Here is a 20,182-nt window from a genome sequence, read left to right on the forward strand (position 1 = left end):
TCTTTAGTTCCTTTACTTTTAGTACAATTACTGATATGACTTTGTTTAAGTCTGCCATAAGCTCTTTGTTTTTCATTTGTCCTGTTTTTTGTTTGTTTATCTTTCCCTGCCTTTTTGAGGGGAAAGGGAAGAGAGGGGTCAACTAATGGTATTTTTGTATTCCATTTCTTCCTCTCTGAACTGTTTTTTTCTTTTTTTTTTCTTTACCATAACTCTTTGTATTCTTGTTTTAGAGATTGCTGCAGGGAGTGACACATGCATATTAAGCTCATTAAAAATGAGATTACATTAATAACATAATTCATTTATAAGGGAAGAATAGTACCAGGGTATAATTCCCCTTATGCTCCTTTATTTTTACTCTTGTTTTTATATATTTTATTTCTATATATATTGTAAACCCCTCAATCCATTATTGTTATTATTTTTGCTTTAATCAATTGCTTTTGAAGAATCTGACAAAAACAGTCTATTTCCTGATATACCGACAATTTCCACCAGTTTTTATCCCTACTTCTACTTGGTATGATTTCCTTTTAGCTCTGAAGAATTTCCTTTAGCATCTCTTTCAGCATTATTTTAGTTTTCTAAAAAACAAAAACAAAAACAAAAAAAAACTCTCATTATTTCACTTTTATTTAAAAGTATTTTTTCTCTGGGGGCACTCGGCTGGCTCAGTTGGAGGAGTGTGCAACTCTTGATCTTGAGGTCATGAATTTGAGTCCCATGTTGAGTGTAGGGATTACTTAAATAGATAAAACTTAATTTTTTTCTTTGGATATAGAAATCTCGACTATTTTTTTTTAAATTACAGGACTTTGCAAATATTGTAGCTTTTCTCTTGGCCTTCTCTATTTGTATAAGGAGTCAGCTCTCTTTCCTATTGTCATTCTCTGACTCCTTTCAAAATTTTTCTCTTTGTTTTTGATGGTTAGTAATTTGACTCTAATGTGCCTATGCTTATTTTACTTACATTTTTTTTTAATTTACCGATACTCCTGGAGCTAAGAGTGGTAGTAGAGGTAGTTTTTCTTCAAGTTTCAAACTTTATAACTCCACAGACTTTTTTCTACTTTATTCTACCTTTATGTTCTGAGAACTTAGTTATACATAAGTGAGATTGCTTGCTGTTGGCATACAGATTTATGAACTCCCCTTTATTTTATTCATTGTGTTTCAGTTATGATAATTTCTATTACTCTGTCTTTAAGTCTATTACTCTGTCTTTAAGTCTTCTTTTGCAATGTCCAATCTGTTTCAAAGAGTATTAAATAAAATTTTTATTTTAGCCATTGTAGTTTTCAATTCTAGGATTTTCCTTTGGTTCTTTTAAACATTTTCTTATCACTCCTGGAATTTCCATTTCTTCACCTACCACATATATCTTTACCTATACATTCTTTAACTGATTTGTAACAATTATTTTAATATTTTTTTTAAATTTTTTTATTTATTTATGATAGTCACAGAGGGAGAGAGAGAGAGAGAGAAAGAGGCAGAGACATAGGCAGAGGGAGAAGCAGGCTCCATGCACCGGGAGCCCAATGTGGGATTCGATCCCGGGTCTCCAGGATCACGCTCTGGGCCAAAGGCAGGCGCTAAACCGCTGTGCCACCCAGGGATCCCTGTAACAATTATTTTAAAGTCTTTGTTAATGCCAACATCTGGGTCATCTATGGGCCTGCTTCTACTGACTATTTTCTCTCTTGATTATATATCACATTTTCTCATTTCTTTCTATATCTACTGACTTTCACTGTGTATCAGACATTATAGATTATGCCCTGGGGAGACTCTGGATTCTGTTACCTTCCTCAGTAACAGCTGTAACCATACCTCTGCAGTGTTGAGGTTTATTCTTGCAGACTGTTACATTACTTTGACATATCTAGATTGTGTAGATGCTTGTTTTAGCTTTATTTGGGTGAATATATTTCATTTTTGCCTTTAGAATGTGGCCTGTAGTCCTTTTTTTTTAATTTATTTTTTATTGGTGTTCAATTTACTAACATACAGAATAACACCCAGTGCCCGTCACCCATTCACTCCCACCCCCCACCCTCCTCCCCTTCTACCACCCCTAGTTCGTTTCCCAGAGTTAGCAGTCTTTACGTTCTGTCTCCCTTTCTGATATTTCCCACACATTTCTTCTCCCTTCCCTTATTTTCCCTTTCACTATTATTTATATTCCCCAAATGAATGAGAACATATAATGTTTGACCTTCTCCGACTGACTTACTTCACTCAGCATAATACCCTCCAGTTCCATCCACGTTGAAGCAAATGGTGGGTATTTGTCATTTCTAATAGCTGAGTAATATTCCATTGTATACATAAACCACATCTTCTTTATCCATTCATCTTTCGTTGGACACCGAGGCTCCTTCCACAGTTTGGCTATCGTGGCCATTGCTGCCATAAACATCGGGGTGCAGGTGTCCCGGCGTTTCATTGCATCTGTATCTTTGGGGTAAATCCCCAACAGTGCAATTGCTGGGTCGTAGGGCAGGTCTATTTTTAACTGTTTGAGGAACCTCCACACAGTTTTCCAGAGTGGCTGCACCAGTTCACATTCCCACCAACAGTGTAAGAGGGTTCCCTTTTCTCCGCATCCTCTCCAACATTTGTGGTTTCCTGCCTTGTTAATTTTCCCCATTCTCACTGGTGTGAGGTGGTATCTCATTGTAGTTTTGATTTGTATTTCCCTGATGGCAAGTGATGCAGAGCATTTTCTCATATGCATGTTGGCCATGTCTATGTCTTCCTCTGTGAGATTTCTGTTCATGTCTTTTGCCCATTTCATGATTGGATTGTTTGTTTCTTTGGTGTTGAGTTTAATAAGTTCTTTATAGATCTTGGAAACTAGCCCTTTATCTGATATGTCATTTGCAAATATCTTCTCCCATTCTGTAGGTTGTCTTTGAGTTTTGTTGACTGTATCCTTTGCTGTGCAAAAGCTTCTTATCTTGATGAAGTCCCAATAGTTCATTTTTGCTTTTGTTTCTTTTGCCTTCGTGGATGTATCTTGCAAGAAGTTACTATGGCCGAGTTCAAAAAGGGTGTTGCCTGTGTTCTCCTCTAGGAGTTTGATGGAATCTTGTCTCACATTTAGATCTTTCATCCATTTTGAGATTATCTTTGTGTATGGTGAAAGAGAGTGGTCTAGTTTCATTCTTCTGCATGTGGATGTCCAATTTTCCCAGCACCATTTATTGAAGAGACTGTCTTTCTTCCAATGGATAGTCTTTCCTCCTTTATCGAATATTAGTTGACCATAAAGTTCAGGGTCCACTTCTGGATTCTCTATTCTGTTCCACTGATCTATGTGTCTGTTTTTGTGCCAGTACCACACTGTCTTGATGACCACAGCTTTGTAGTACAACCTGAAATCTGGCATTGTGATGCCCCCAGATATGGTTTTCTTTTTTAAAATTCCCCTGGCTATTCGGGGTCTTTTCTGATTCCACACAAATCTTAAAATAATTTGTTCTAACTCTCTGAAGAAAGTCCATGGTATTTTGATAGGGATTGCATTAAACGTGTATATTGCCCTGGGTAACATTGACATTTTCACAATATTAATTCTGCCAATCCATGAGCATGGAATATTTTTCCATCTCTTTGTGTCTTCCTCAATTTCTTTCAGAAGTGTTCTATAGTTTTGAGGGTATAGATCCTTTACATCTTTGGTGAGGTTTATTCCTAGGTATCTTATGCTTTTGGGTGCAATTGTAAATGGGATTGACTCCTTAATTTCTCTTTCTTCAGTCTCATTGTTAGTGTATAGAAATGCCACTGACTTCTGGGCATTGATTTTGTATCCTGCCACGCTACCGAATTGCTGTATGAGTTCTAGCAATCTTGGGGTGGAGACTTTTGGGTTTTCTAGGTAGAGTATCATGTCATCGGCGAAGAGGGAGAGTTTGACTTCTTCTTTGCCAATTTGAATGCCTTTAATGTCTTTTTGTTGTCTGATTGCTGAGGCTAGGACTTCCAGTACTATGTTGAATAGCAGTGGTGAGAGTGGACATCCCTGTCTTGTTCCTGATCTTAGGGGAAAGGCTCCCAGTGCTTCCCCATTGAGAATGATATTTGCTGTGGGCTTTTCATAGATGGCTTTTAAGATGCTGAGGAATGTTCCCTCTATCCCTACACTCTGAAGAGTTTTGATCAGGAATGGATGCTGTATTTTGTCAAATGCTTTCTCTGCATCCAATGAGAGGATCATATGGTTCTTGGTTTTTCTCTTGCTGATATGATGAATCACATTGATTGTTTTACGGGTGTTGAACCAGCCTTGTGTCCCAGGGATAAATCCTACTTGGTCATGGTGAATAATTTTCTTAATGTACTGTTGGATTCTATTGGCCAGTATCTTGTTGAGAATTTTTGCATCCATGTTCATCAGGGATATTGGTCTGTAATTCTCCTTTTTGGTGGGGTCTTTGTCTGGCTTTGGAATTAAGGTGATGCTGGCTTCATAGAACAAATTTGGAAGTACTCCATCTCTTTCTATCTTTCCAAACAGCTTTAGGAGAATAGGTATGGTTTCTTCTTTAAACGTTTGATAAAATTCCCCTGGGAAGCCATCTGGCCCTGGACTCTTGTGTCTTGGGAGGTTTTTGATGACTGCTTCAATTTCCTCCCTGGTTATTGGCCTGTTCAGGTTTTCTATTTCTTCCTGTTCCAGTTTTGGTAGTTTGTGGCTTTCCAGGAATGCGTCCTTTTTTTCTAGGTTGCCTAATTTATTGGCGTATAGCTGTTCATAATATGTTTTTAAAATCGTTTGTATTTCCTTGGTGTTGGTAGTGATCTCTCCTTTCTCATTCATGATTTTATTAATTTGAGTCTTCTCTCTCTTCTTTTTAATAAGGCTGGCTAATGGTTTATCTATCTTATTAATTCTTTCAAAGAACCAACTCCTGGTTCTGTTGATCTGTTCCACAGTTCTTCTGGTCTCGATTTCGTTGAGTTCTGCTCGAATCTTTATTAACTCCCTTCTTCTCTTGGGTGTAGGATCTATTTGCTGTTTTTTCTCTAGCTCCTTTATGTGTAAGGTTAGCTTTTGTATTTGAGTTCTTTCCAGTTTTTGAATGGATGCTTGTATTGCGATGTATTTCCCCCTTAGGACTGCTTTTGCTGCATCCCAAAGATTTTGAACGGCTGTATCTTCATTCTCATTAGTTTCCATGAATCTTTTTAATTCTTAATTTCCTGGTTGACCCTTTTATCTTTTAGCAGGATGGTCCTTAACCTCCACGTGTTTGAGGTCCTTCCAAACTTCTTGTTGTGATTTAGTTCTAATTTCAAGGCATTATGGTCCGAGAATATGCAGGGGACAATCCCAATCTTTTGGTATCGGTTCAGACCCGATTTGTGACCCAATATGTGGTCTATTCTGGAGAAAGTTCCATGTGTGCTTGAGAAGAATGTGTATTCAGTTGAGTTTGGATGTAAAGTTCTGTAGATATCTGTGAAATCCATCTGGTCCAGTGTATCATTTAAAGCTCTCGTTTCTTTGGAGATGTTGTGCTTAGAAGACCTATCGAGTATAGAAAGAGCTAGATTGAAGTCACCAAGTATAAGTGTATTATTATCTAAGTATTTCTTCACTTTGGTTAATAATTGATTTATATATTTGGCAGCTCCCACATTCGGAGCATATATATTGAGGATTGTTAAGTCCTCTTGTTGAATAGATCCTTTAAGTATAATATAGTGTCCCTCTTCATCTCTCACTACAGTCTTTGGGGTAAATTTTAGTTTATCTGATATAAGGATGGCTACCCCTGCTTTCTTTTGAGGACCATTCGAATGGTAAATGGTTCTCCAACCTTTTATTTTCAGGCTGTAGGTGTCCTTCTGTCTAAAATGAGTCTCTTGTAGACAGCAAATAGATGGGTCCTGCTTTTTTATCCAGTCTGAAACCCTGCGCCTTTTGATGGGGTCATTAAGCCCGTTCACATTCAGAGTTACTATTGAGAGATAGGAGTTTAGTGTCATCATGATATCTATTCAGTCTTTGTTTTTGTGGACTGTTCCACTGAACTTCTTCTTAAAGGGGAATTTTAAGAGTCCCCCTTAAAATTTCTTGCAGAGCTGGTTTGGAGGTCACATATTCTTTTAGTTGCTGCCTGTCTTGGAAGCTCTTTATCTCTCCTTCCATTTTGAATGAGAGCCTTGCTGGATAAAGTATTCTTGGTTGCATGTTCTTCTCATTTAGGACCCTGAATATATCCTGCCAGCCCTTTCTGGCCTGCCAGGTCTCTGTGGAGAGGTCTGCTGTTACCCTAATACTCCTCCCCATAAAAGTCAGGGATTTCTTGTCTCTTGCTGCTTTAAGGATCTTCTCCTTATCTTTGGAATTTGCAAGCTTCACAATTAAATGTCGAGGTGTTGAACGGTTTTTATTGATTTTAGGGGGGGATCTCTCTATTTCCTGGATCTGAATGCCTGTTTCCCTTCCCAGATTAGGAAAGTTTTCAGCTAGAATTTGTTCAAATACATATGTGGCCTGTAGTCCTGATGTATGATCCCAACTTCTATGATATGGACCTTCTCTCTCTGTAATGGAAAGCTCAAGTTTCTCTAACTTAGCAGGACTTAACTCCAAATTCTTCCTCTTAGCCTAGGGCAGCTATCAGAATCATTGCTGAACTCTATAGTCTAGCCATTTTCTTTCCTTTATGTTGTTGGCATTCTTGCCTGCCCTGCCCAGGAATGATTTAGGAGTCACTGAATAGTTTGAGGGGAATGGGCACACAGAGGTTAGGGATCCTCTTGCATTGGATCTTCACTCTTTGGGATTTCTCTCAATTTCTATCATCTCTGCCATCACTGAATGCTGACTTTTAATTCCACAATCCAGCAAGACCACCACTTTCTGCTTGGACTATATCTCTCATAGAAGTGAGCTGGGCAGTGTTGTAGAGAGAATAAAAAGGAATCTGGTTAAGTGTGGGTTTTGCTATGTGTTTCCCTTCTTTCTAGGCACTGATCACATGGTGTCCACATCCTCTCTACCCACTACTGTAGGATGAATCACACTGGACATGTTCATGGGAGGCTTTTTGAAATAGTTCTAGGTGCTTCTTTCCACCACAAGGTGTGGCTGCTTTTCTCATTGCTGGGTATTCTTCCTAAGCCAAGGAGAAAGACCTGGCTTTGACAAGAACCACTGATCACTTTCATCTTCTGAATGCTACCAGGTCATGAGGATGGTGGTGAGGCAATTAGGGGAAGTGGTACCCCACAGTGTCTCCAAGAGCCCTGGCAGGAATTCAGCTTTGAGTGGATGAGTGCCTCCGTGATCAATCCCATATTTGGCAGACTGAATCCATCACAATGACCAGTCACAGGGAAGGAGACAGACAGCCCTCAAGGTTGATGAAGTCAGCAGTGCTTAGGAAGGAACAGTCACCCTCAGAGACAGAAAACAGACTCATCATCACTAAATCCTGAGTCTGGTCAGACATATCCAACTATCAACAGCCTCCAAAACAAGTGATCCCCACCAAAAGGATTGTTCCCTTTAGAAAGGTCTTCCACTTCTGATATAGAGGCTGGAGATGTCAAGATCTTGTATGGGAGGGTGTCCAGTGCCTTTGGAGTCAAGTTGAAACAAATAATAACAATAGTTAGCATAGAAAGGCCACTTACTCTGAGCCTGTCCACTGCTATAAGCACTTCACCTACACATCAATTCATTTATCTCACAGCTTGTTGGCATTGGCTGTATGGATGATTGGATGTATGTTCAAAACCATGATTTCTCAGGAGCTTGTTCATGATTCAATCTGATGCAGATATTGCTGATGGGCAGCCCTCTTCTGATGGTGATTTGGGGACCCAGGCATGCCGGTATCATGTTTTCACCATTTCCAGTATGTGACTCGTGAGGCTATCCACAGGGGCATCTCCTTCCCAGACAACCAGAGGGGGAAGGACCATATAAGTTCACCTGGGGAGACTTTGGTGGGCTAGCCTGGACATGGCACCCACCACTTCTGCCCACGTTCCTTCATAAGTCAGCCACAGGGCCATGTCTTACCAAAAGGGAAGTTTGGAAACTGAGCACAGCTGTCTGAGCAGGAGTAAAATAATAATATGATGACGATGTGTGACTGAGTAAATAGCAGTTGTTGCCACCAGGCGCTATATTATCTATTTCATAGATAAGGTAACTAAATAAAAGACAGTCATCCAAGGTCCTATGTCAGTAATTGGCAGATCTGAGACCTGAACCTGGGCAGGCAGGCTCCAGTGTCTACTTTCCTATCTATGTTCCGTCCTGCCTCCGACTTTTTCACATTTCTTGGATGACACAACTGGCTGTCTTGGTTCTAAGGCAAAGGCCTTGTATCTAGTAGTAGCCAAGTCTGTGCTGAGTGGGTGAGTGGATGGGGGAATTGTGAATGAAAGGACATCTGCTCTTTGAGTCAAGATTCTAAACATGCCTTTCTTTGGCAATATGTCACGTTTAAATTAACCATCCAGGTAGAATTTCACTTCTGAACCAGGTTGTGAAGGAATTTTGAAGAACTTTATTACAGCGTGTTATTAAGAGTGGAGTCGTATCTGCCTTTGCAAATGGGCTGCAGGGATGCGTGGGTGTGAATCCTGCTTCCAACACTGAATAGCTGAGTGACTTCCCTTGAACCTGAATTTCCTCACGTGCAAAGTGGGGGTGCACTGGAATCACAGGTGTGGTGAGCATCATGCGGTGTGAAGGACACAGGAAGAGAGGAATGTGTGGCATGGAGTGAGTCTTCAGTACACGGCTGGCATCCTCCTACCCAGAAGTGCACACCTTGGGAGAACTGTAGCAAGGTCTTGGAGTACGCAGGGCCCAGAGCTTTCCTCCTGGGCGTTATGCATCCATTCCCTTCCAAATGAAATGCCATGTACATTTGAACAGGAAGATGTGGGAGGTTTGCACCAGACTTTGAGGGAAGGAAGCCACACAGGGCGACAGGCAGCATGACCGGGGCCTTGGCCACTGGCTCCCTGCTGCTTGAACATGCTGCTCAGCACCTAGTCAGCACACTGGGTGTGGCCACTGCACAGCAGGAAGCATTAGCTGGGGTGACTGGAAAGTCTGTGTGGAGCTGGATTCTCAGGCTCAGATGCTGTTCTCACACCCATCTCTTGCTCCTCAGCTCTGTCCCCTCCCACAGAGTGGGAAGATGGGTGATATGTGGCCCACGCCTACCTTCTCTCAAGTCCACAAACAGAGAGAGGAAGGAAGAGAGGAGGCAGCAAGGAGGGGAGAAGGGAGGGAGGGATCTCTGTCCTCTGCCAAATGCTGGGCTCTCTTGGTGCAGCTGAGCCAATCCCGTGGCCTGGCTAAGTATGTCCATGCCAGGAACAGGGCGCAGGTGGTCGCAGAGGGCAGACGGAGGCCCAGGTGAGCAGCAGTGCCTCGGGACATGCCAGGGGCTGTTGCCCTGCTGCCACTCTGCCCACCCACCCCGTGCTCTCCTCTCCTGCCCTGGCCACAGGACTCAGAGTGCTCCTTCCAGGTGAGAGCCCTGAGCATCGCACCACCAACTGCTCACTGGCTAGAGGGCTGGGCCCTGAAAGCTCTGCCTTCTGTGCCCCCAGGCCCTCCGGCGCCCCCACAGGACGTCACCGTCCACCCTGGGGCCACCCCAGCCACCATCCAGGTCTCCTGGAAGCCGCCGGCCCTGACGACTGCCGGGCTGTCCAACGGGGCCAATGTGTCTGGCTATGGCGTGTATGCAAAAGGGCAGAGGGTGAGTTCTGGTTGGGGGGTTGCACGGGGACCGCCGGAACCTGGAGCGGTGAACACAGGGGAGGGGCATGCCCCCAAGATCAACCAGCCCTTCCTGAAGAGCACCTGCAGCTTCTCCCAGGCCCTCCTCCCTCCCAGAACACTGACAGCCCCCTTCTCCCCTGTGGCTCCTTCTTTCCAAGAATTCTCTCTGCCAACCTCCCACGCCCTGGGCGGTTCCTGTTCTTCTCCCCTTGGTACTGAAAACTCACCTCTTGACCCCACCAAATCAGGGCCCCCTCAATGGATGATGGGCTCATAAACTCCACCAACTGTTGTTGAAAAGATGGCACCTCAGCCAAAGTGGAGGGGGACACATGCGCATCAACACACAGCTGGCCCGGCTCCCAGAAGCAGTGTGTCCTTAATTCCGCTGTAGGGACCCCATATCAGCCCAACCTCGTCCCAGTGCATGACAGGGACATGGACACAGACAAGGCTGCCTGGGGGAGGCTGGAGGGAGCTTCTGTGCATTCTCTATTCCCCTCCTGTTCCCACCAAGGAGCCAGGGGTGACACATCAGATGCAAGTGCCTATCTGAGCTATTCCTACCTGGTCCTTGGGAGCTGCCACCTGCAGGGGTGTTCTCCTTCTGCTCCCCTCCCCCCCAGAACCCCCCTCTGCTCCCCCTTCTCCAGGACTCCCCTCTGTTTCCCCTCCTCCTCCAGGTCTCCCTTCAGCTCCCCTCCTCCTCCAGGACTCCCTTCAGCTCCCCTCCTCCCCACTGCTCCCCCTCTGTGGGGAAGCCCACAGGCAGGCTATGCCTGTACAGATGAGGTGCTGTCCTCGCTCTATGGCAGCAGGAAGTCCATTTGGTTCCCCTCCCAGCTTTGGCAGTTTACACCTGGTTTCTGATCCTCTGAGGCCTCATGTCTGTATCTGAATGGGTCTGGACTGGGAAGGGAAGGCATGGCCCTTGTTGGTGCCTGGGAACCTCCAACAACTGCACATGTTGGGTCTTCGAAAGCCCCTAGCCTGCTCCTCCCTCCGAGGCTCCTTCCATCTGCAGGCCGGGCGTGGTTGGGCTGGGCATGGATAGGGCCCCAGTGTCCAGGCACGACGGGCTGTCAGGTACAGGGGGAGAAGCTGCGGGGAGGTGGGCTTCCTGTGACGGGCATTCTCTGTGTGCAGGTGGCCGAGGTCATCTCTCCCATGGCAGACAGCATAGCTGTGGAGGTCGTGCGGCTGCGAAGCCTGGAAGCCAAGGGCGTGACCGTGCGGACCCTCTCTGCACAGGGCGAGTCCACGGACTCCACCACCGCTGCCATTCCCCCTGACCTCCTGGTGCCTCCAACCCCCCACCCGAGAACTGCTCCCACACCGAAGCCCTTAGCAAGTGTCGGAGCCCTCGAAACCAAAGATGAACACCTGGGTCCCCATATCACAGTGGACGAGGCCTGGGAGCAGGGTCGGGCTCCAGCCCCGGTCCACGGGCACATGCTGGAGCCGCCCAGCCTGCAGGGCTCAGGCCCGGGGAGGCGCTCCCCCTCGCCCAGTCGGATCCTCCCGCAGCCGCAGGGCACCCCGGTTTCCACCTCGGTTGCCAAGGCTATGGCCCGGGAAGCTGCGCAGAGAGTGGCCGAGAGCAGCAGGGTAAGGCTGGGCTTGTCGCTGCTTCCATGTCATCTGGAAGGCAACCTGTCCCTCATCCATCGGCCCCCGTGAGGCTGCAGAGGGGGCTGCGCAATGCTGGTGCCCAGGGGCTGCCTGGCCTGGGAGAGAGGGATGCCCATGCCATGCAGCCTCCGTTTCCCCGCAGATTGCTTTCTTGGCCAGATCCTGATGGAATCAAAATGTTTTCAGTATGTGACTCTGGACGTGTACTTGGAGAAAATGCTTCTCTACCAGTCTGGCTTAGATCAGAAAACAGGCAGTGAGCAGCCTGCTACCTAGGCTCTGGTCTGTGTTGAGGGTCTGAGCGGTGCCTTCTGGAAGTCAGCTCAGAGACCCTCTCCCTGAACGAGGCTCACATCTTAGTTCTGCATGCTTCAGAGCTATAGCTGTGTGTGTGTGTGTGTGTATGTGTGCACGCATGCATGTGTGTGTGTACACGCGCTCACAGACATGTTTGCAGACACAGAGACCTACTTATGTGCACATATAGACAGATGTGTATATACACGTGCATCTACATATATCCCTACATGCAGACATGCATGTATATAAATATACTCACATGTCTGTTACTGGAAACTGTCCAGGCCGTGGGGACGGGGAGCATTTGGATTATGGTGGGGCCGTATTCCAGACAAGATATGCAATGAGACGTGACAGTTAAGAAACACCTATGAAGTGTGTCCCCCATCCAGGCCTTGGAGAGTAGAATCTGGAACTGGACTAGACCATGTGCCCTACCACCACCACCTGGGACAAAGTTCCCATCTTTTCCTCAGGTGTACTGGTCTGCCGGGGCACCCAGCATGTCTCCTGGTCTCTCCAGGTTGGTGACCCCTGGCACCGCCCTCTCTGACATCCATGCTGATGCTGGAGGACCCCCACTTCCTGGAGGTCCCATGGGCCGGGTTGGCCTGACTCTGGGGTGGGGACCGGGCCAGGGAACCTCAGGAAGGGCACAGACCCTAAAGGTCAGAGCTAGGTGATACAGGCCATATACAGGACACCCAGGAGGGATGTGAGGTGCAATGATAGCTTTCAGGGCCTCCTGAAACACTGGGAATCCAGGTTTTTCTGTGAATTCTCCCATTTGGTTCAGGATTGGCTTCAAATACCTAAAAAACAACTTAACACTAATTTGTGACTTCTGATGAGGGAAGTGCTTCCAAGTATGCACACTTATTGTGGGCTGACCACCTTTGTGTCATCTTCACAAAGCAGAAGCCTGACTCTGAATGTTGGGTGTATGGAAGCTCTGTGGGCAGGCGGGGCCTGGCAGTGGACCGTGGCCCTCCACTCTTTGGGATGGCAGCCACATATCCTGCAGCCCTGAGACCCCCAGGCAGGGTCCCCAAGGACAGGCTGGAGCCAGTCTCTGGGGCTGCCAACTCCCCTGCCAGGTCACCTTTCAAAAGCATGGAGAGAAAGCAAACCTCTGAGTCTCATTTTTCAAGAAAATTAGTTGATCAGGTCAAGAGCTGGGCAAAGGAGACAGATGGAGAGAGAACTTTCTGCTGGTATCCCTAGGTCACCTCCAGCAGAGGCAGGAAGTGGTTCTGGTCAGGGGCAGGGGGCAGTGCATCAGAGGCCAGCGCTGGGCTATCCAACACGGGTCCCTGCCCGCAGTAGCTCCCAGGAGGGTGGGGGGCTGGGCGAAGGAGAGGCTGAACCCAGAAGATTCGGGGACCTGGAGGCCTCCTCCCCCTCCCAGCCCCTCCTGACAGCTTCTTTCCTTCTCCTTCCAAGCTAGAGAAAAGGAGCATCTTCCTGGAGAGGGGCAGTGGGCAGTACATGAACTCAGATGAGGAGGACAGCTATGACTCCCCGGACATCAAGAGGAGAGGTGCCTCGGTGGACGACTTTCTGAAAGGCTCAGAACTTGGCAAGCAGGTGAGTGTGGGAGCGGGGTCCCTGTGGGCCTCCCCAGCCACAGTGCCCTGTGCAGGGTCTGGAGCCAGAACCACTGAGGCCCTTGGAGAAGTTTGTGTTTAACAACGCCTGTGCATGTGTCACCTCACTTGGGACAGTTCCAGAAGTCTAAATGGGAACCTTTCACCTCCCCGGCTGCCCTGTGCTGACACCTGGCCATTAGGGTGTTCTGTGGGCCAGGTAAACCTACAGATGATCATCTGGTCAACTTAGAACCCACCATTTGTTCATCTACTTTTATGAATCAGACAAATGTTTGCTGAGCATCTGCCATGTGTGAGGTACCATGGGAGAACCTGAAATGAGAGGGTCCACATCCTACACCCAGAGCATGAAATGTCAGTGCTTCTCCTTCCAGACCAGACCCTTCCGAGCAGATGTGTCCCGCCTTGTGTTTTGTCTCCAAATTTTGATTATGTGCTCTAATAGAAGCATCCTTGATTGGACAAGAGATGGAAAGGGCTAGAGATTCGGGGGTGTCAGGGAATGAAGACACTGCAGGGACCAGGTCACCTGAAACCAGCAGCACACATGAGGCAGGGCAGTGTCATGGCCTCAGGGATGTTGGACTCACACACGAGGGGTCACATCCTGGCCCTGCTGCTGCTAGCTATAGCTCTGCAGGCAGGTTACCCAGGCTCTCAACCAGCAGGTTCTTTGTATGCAAGATTAAATAATTCTACTTGCCTTAATTTTAACAAAAGACACAGAATGCCCAACTATAATGACGAAGGTGATGAAGACATTTCCCCACCCCGAGATACAAGAAGCCTCAGGTAGGAAGTTGTCAGGCTGATTCAGCTAGCCAGTTGTGTCTGGGTTCTCACTTCTGAATTTTCCGCACTTTTGATATTCCCCTCTTTGCTACAAAGTGGCTGCTGAAGCTTCAGTAATCACATCCTTATGTGACAGCACCCCAAGAAGGAAGGAAGGGACAGATAAAAAAAGAGGAGGCTTTCTTTTCAGGTACTTTGCTCTTAACTGGAAGAAAAGTATTTTCCAGAAGCTCCATCAGGTGTCCTGCTACTTCTCACTGGGCAAACTGGAATCATGTGCCCAGCACCAAGAGAGGAACAGGATTCCTACCAATAGCTTATGAGTGATGTATCTGGCCAGCAACAGACCCCTCCTTCCATCCCATGAGTTTATTCTGACATCATTGGGTTGGAATCAGATGAGACTCTATCCTTGTGGAGGGGAGTTTCCTGTACACCCGGGGGAGACTGAGTGAAAACCAGCCTGGTCTCTGTGTATTTAAAGCCATTTGTTGTATATCTTCTACTTGGAACCAAGTGAGAGAATTACAGCTGGAGTAGCTTCTACCCGGAGGCCACAGAGGCTCAGGCTGAGAACCTTCTGGGCCACTTCTCCCTGCTGAGGCTTGCAGAGCCTCCTGCCTCCTTCGCAAGCCACGAACTTAACATGGCCAGAAGTGCATATTTGTCTTTATCTGTGGTTGTAAATGAAAACCAGTGTATTCCTTTTTTTAAAATTTTTATTTATTTATTCGTGAGAGACTCGCATTCGCACACACAGACAGAAGCAGAGACACAGGCAGAGGGAGAAGCAGGCTCCCTGCAGGGAACCCAATGTGGGACTCGATCCCAGGACCCTGGGATCACGCCCTGAGCCGAAGGTGGATGCTCAACTGCTGAGCCACCCAGGCGTCCAAAAACCAGAGTATTCTTAATAAATGTGTCATGGGCTGCTATGAAATGCATTTGTCCACCAGGAATGTAAAGAAATGTTAACACCATCTAGCAGAAATAGAACCTGTTCATAAATCTGAGCTTGTCAGGGTGTGCAGTTGTTGCAATGTTACTTATTTGGCCTTAAATACTCGAGATACTGAATGTGGGACACTCTGAGTGAGCGGGACGCCAAGCCTCAAGCCACCCCGAAGTCACGGTCCTGGCCAGGGCTGTCGGTATCTGTGTTCCCATGCACATTACCATGTGCACCCTTTATTCTCAAGGAGGCCTTTCCATTACATTGTTACTGCCTCCTGCACGCACAGGCTCCATCAGGCGTCCCTGACCGAGATGGGCCCAGAGTGAGCCTGGGCAGTGCGGGGTGCCCACCTCCTGCCCGGATGGGGCTGTTCTCCAGACAGCCTAGGGTGCGTGTGTGTTAGACTATATGGTACTTTAAAAAATCTTACATGTCTGTATATGGTGCACATACATGCACTTTCCCACCAGCCGCTGCTCTCCATTGCACATGTATCATGTGCCCGAGTACTGCTGCCACCAGAGCCTATAAGGGTCTCTCCCTGGTCCTGCTGACTCGGAGCTAGCAGACCTGGGCAGGCCATCTCTGCCCTCCTGGTTCCCTGAGCCTGACAGATGGGGACGTCCAGGCCTTCCTCTCCATGACAGGAGCAACTCACACATGCACACACGCACACATGAACAGGCATATGCATGCACTCAGCACACACATACACCCGCATGCACGCACACATGCACGCACATGCATACACACATGCATATGAATGCACACACATACATATGCACATATGCACACCCACACACATAAGCACGCACACATACCCATGCACACACCTACATACATATGCACACATACATGCACTCACACACATGCACACATACATACACATGCACACACACATATGCACACATGCGGATGCACACACACATGCATACACACATGCGCACACACATGAGTGTGGGGCTCGCAAGCAAACAGAGCAGGGGAAGGTTGCAAGGAGAGCCTGGGTGGCCCTGACTCTGTGGGGCTCCATAGTGTCCCCTTATCTTGGCCACCAGCCTCACTGCTGCCATGGAGACGAATACCACACGGAGAGCAGCCGGGGCTCTGACCTCTCTGACATCATGGAGGAGGACGAGGAAGAGCTCTACTCTGAGATGCAGCTGGAGGACGGGGGCAGGAGGAGGCCCAGTGGCACATCCCACAACGCCCTCAAGGTCAGTGGCCCTTGGTCACCGGCTTCCTCTGCGCGGCCTGGAGCTCCCGTCCCCTGCCTCTTTGCTGGGGCTGCAGTGGCTCCAACAGGCCTTGTTCTACTGGGGGAAGCCCATGGGTTGCAATCGGCTTCTTCCTCATGGTTGAGTTTGTGTTCAGGAATTTCTCCAACCTCCTGACCTGCACTTGGCCCAAAAGTCTGGGAGGAGGGGTTTGGGAGAGTCTGTCTGAACCCTCAGGGTGCCCAGCTCAGTACCAGGAATCTAGGGGGAAGGAACAAATCAGGGAAGCCCCTGCCCTGCCCCAGCCTCAAGTGCTAATTGCAGAGCCAGCAGCTGGAGAGTAGGCCTTGGAGCAGACGGGGGGCCTGGGGACCAGCCGCCCAGCCAGGGGGTTTGCACGTCCCATGCAAGGAAGAAGTTGTGGTGGTAGGTGCTTCAGGGGGCACGGAAGCCAGAGGATTGCAGGGCGCCAGGGGCAACCCACACAGGCCCCTTCCCAGACACCGCCCCCCAGGGCCTACCATCCTCCACTCCCACCCCCAGTGTGGCCACCACTAGTGGGCGTGATGGGGGTCACCTTCACGGAACCTGGGCATGAAGCCTCCAAGGAGCCAAGGAGGAGGCTTGCCCTCGTGTGCATGCCCAGCACTGGGCGAGCGGTGTGGCCGCGGTCCTCCAGTTGTCCCCACCCTGGGGGGAGAGAGACAGCTGCTAGGACCCTTGTGGGCTTTGCAACTAGAAAAGCCATGGAGAGCAAAATCCCAGTGAGATTAAGCACCCGACCGTGGACTTTCTCTAGAACAAAGGGGCATATGTTTTGAATAGTGGATAGAAGGTAACAGCTCTGGCTCCCAATTCACTGCCTACTTGCGTAGATAAGACTTAGATGCTCGCCCAGCAAAGGCCCCTGGCAGGGCCTTAGAGTTATTCTGTCGCTAAAGAACATGCTGGAGTCCTGTGCAAATCCCACATGGTGGCAGCTCCTGCCACTCCTGGTGGCTCCTCCTTGGCTTCCCATCAGCTCCCAAGGCATCACTGGCCAGCAGAACTCATCCTTGAGGGAGGCAAGCCCAGGCCTCCCCCAGACTCTCCCATGCTTTGCCCCAGAACCCAGCTGCCTGCATGTGTTCACAGATAGGCTGGGCGAAGCCTGTATCTGTTTTTTCCATGATACTTCTTTTGTTGGAGAAAGCTCCAGGGAGGGCACTTCCTGCAAATAGTTAAGCAAAGAAGCAAAAGTTTGCCTTCTGTCCCAGGGAGAGGCCCAGAGAGCAATGAGTTTTGTATAAAACCCCCTGGCCAGGTGCTGCTGTGCCAGCTGGGGTGGCCTCCTGGGGGAGGCCGCCTGGGAGCTGACAGCGGGCAGAGTGGCTGCTGATGGCTGCAGGTTCACCTGGCCTTGCCTGTACGCTATTTCTTTTTTTTCTAAATTCTGACGTTTTACAGGCTGATCTGGACTTCTGAGTTCTTTAGAAAGTCCGACATTTTGGGGATCTGACATTGCTGGGCTCAGCTTTCTGCTCATGACAATTCCCTGCAGCTGAGCCAGCTTCCACCTACCCTGGGAGCCCCCAGATTAGACCCCTTCCTCATGCTCACAAGCACACGGTGGGTGTCAGGTTAGCAAAGGGGAGGGTTTGGGTCAGCAGCCAGGGAGCCCTGCCAGGCCTTACCACCAGCACTGAGCTCCAGCCCCTGCACCCGTCCGCTCAGGTGAATGCACCAGGGTCGCCAGCTTGCAGAGCCCCAAGCGGGACCCCAGGAGGAAGGACCTTGTCTGGTGAGGCAGCCCAGGTGTGCATCCTGCTCAGTGGGCGTGGAGGATGGGCTCGGGGATGCCCCAGTGGAGAGGACCTCTGCAGGGCCGGTGGGCACAGAGTGACCAGGCACTTCCTGGTGTGGGGCGGCTCCGCATTCATCCACCAGCAAAGCGAGGGAGGCTGGGCAGTCATGGGCACAGCCCCGTGGGCCCCACCTCTGCCGCCAGGACCCCCTCGAGGCAGCCAGTGGGTGCAGCCTCCTCAGGGTGCAGGCCTCCGAGGCTGTGCCCCCTGCTGCCCCCTGCCCCTGCCTCTCCTCTGCTCAGAGCACCACCTGCTCCAGGTGACCGTGACCACGGTGTGCCCCCCGACACCACCCCCTCCCCCGCCGAGGCACCATCTCTTTAACTTTGTGTTCTCATTTCAGAGCCGGGTCAGAGCATGCCTTTTGCCCCACGAGTACACACATGCTTGCTGCCCCTCATTGCCTCTGAGACTAATTGTGTCTATTTTCTTTCCTTACCCCCGTGTCACTTTGGTCACACCCATGTTAACACACCACCCCCTTAAGGAGTGCTTTCAGAGTAGCCCCACTGAAGGAGCCTTCCTGGAGCCGCCTGAGCACCCCCAGCTGACCCACCACAGTAAGAGGCTGTTCAGTATCCCCGAAGTAGCCGAGGAGGGAGAGCACCTGGAGCTCTTGCACAGACAGGGCTTAGGGTACTCGGCCAGGGCCAGGGCCCGGGCCTGCAGTGGGGATGAGGCCCCGCAGGCCTCTTGGCTCCCAGCCAAAGCCAGGGGCCCTGGGGGCGGCCCCCCTGCCAAGGACGTCGTCCTGGAAGACAGAGGCTGTCGGTTGGGCCGCGTGGCCAGCAGGAGCCCCGACAGTGGCCTGGACTGTGGCAGTGAGGAGGAGGAGCTGCGTTTTAGCTTCAGAAGCATGGCCAAGTGCAGCCCAGGCCCTGGGCACTGTCCCTGTAGAAGCCTGAGGCCTCTGCTGGCCCGGCGGCGGACGCTGACCCGGCAAAGCAGCATCGAGGAGGACTTTGGGGAGCAAGTGGACCCCAACGACGTCATCAGGAGCAATGACACCCACCTGAGCCCAGAGAGATCCACCCCCAGGAAGTATGGCTGGGAGGAACCCCTGGGTCACCACGGCTCGCGGGATATCTGGAAGAAAAGCATAAAAATGCCCGACAGTAGGGCCACTGCCCCAGAGGCACCTCCCTGGGTTGCAGAAGGCCCTGTGGTGTGTGAAGTAAACTTCCTTCTCACATCTGCTTGCCAAACCAATCCATGTTCATTCTTTTACCTGATTTATTTCTGTTGGTGTCCATCCCTGGGGAGCCGCTCTGCTGGCTTGTCTGTCATTTCCATGCATTTTGATTTAAGTCCCATTGCTTCCCAATCTTTGCCCATGCTGACGACCCCTTTACTTTGCTTTAGAATACTGACCCCCTCCTCACCCCCAGAATCAGCGACAATTATGGCTGCTTCAATTAAAGGACAACTGAATCTAAATTTTAATTAAGGGTTAGCTGAACTATGATGATCCGAAAGTTTGGCAACATGTATTTTTTAAACGAACCCCAGGGGACTTGTCACCACTGACACCGTTGAGGATACTTTCTTATTGTGGTTATAGTTTTTGGCTGGCGATGTGTTTTGGTCTTCATCTGTAACTGGAAAAAACAAAGGAGCAATTATTGAAGAGATCCATTTTTACGTATTGTTTTCAAAGTGTTTTTTTTTTTTTTTAAAGCTCTTCCTCCTTCCAGGGGACAGTTTTCAGAATTAATTTTTCATCATCAGCTCTAGACACATCCTCCTGCCTTGTGTTCCAGGCTTATTAGCAGGTTGTCAGGAGTAGGGGTTCATTCAAGGCTTCATTCATGTTTATATTGTGTCCCCTTTCCAGAACATTTGCCCCTGTCATGCTGAACTTTTCCATGAAAACACAGGTGAGCCGCCACCAGGCACCAGGCCTTGGGTCTGAGCCCTGCGGTCGTGGTCTGTCCACACCAGGGCGCCGATCTGGAATCCACTGAGTCACCTGCCACCTGCAGCCCACACCCCGCCCCACCACCTAATTACTGGGACTCCCTGACCACCTTTCATTCCCTGTGTCCCTGAGAACT

At 49.0% G+C, this 20,182-nt stretch overlaps 1 protein-coding gene across 19 annotated transcripts in view; it reads left to right on the top strand.

Moving 5' to 3' along the window:
• RIMBP2 (RIMS binding protein 2) overlaps positions 1-20,182 on the top strand; it is a 225,179-nt gene that overhangs the window by 186,490 nt on the left and 18,507 nt on the right. For 11 of the 19 annotated variants that reach the window (XM_077875224.1, XM_077875225.1, XM_077875222.1 and 8 more), the window contains 5 exons: positions 9,604-9,755; positions 10,925-11,386; positions 13,154-13,297; positions 16,126-16,284; positions 18,616-19,302. In XM_077875224.1, coding sequence (XP_077731350.1) covers positions 9,604-9,755; positions 10,925-11,386; positions 13,154-13,297; positions 16,126-16,284; positions 18,616-19,302 — 1,604 coding nt within the window. The remainder of the gene's footprint in view (positions 1-9,603; positions 9,756-10,924; positions 11,387-13,153; positions 13,298-16,125; positions 16,285-18,615; positions 19,303-20,182) is intronic. The other 8 variants (XM_077875228.1, XM_077875226.1, XM_077875230.1 and 5 more) reach the window with 2 other exon arrangements.

Source organism: Canis aureus, chromosome 27, assembly GCF_053574225.1.
Source record: "Canis aureus isolate CA01 chromosome 27, VMU_Caureus_v.1.0, whole genome shotgun sequence".
In the NCBI taxonomy this organism is placed as follows: Eukaryota; Metazoa; Chordata; class Mammalia; order Carnivora; family Canidae; genus Canis; species Canis aureus.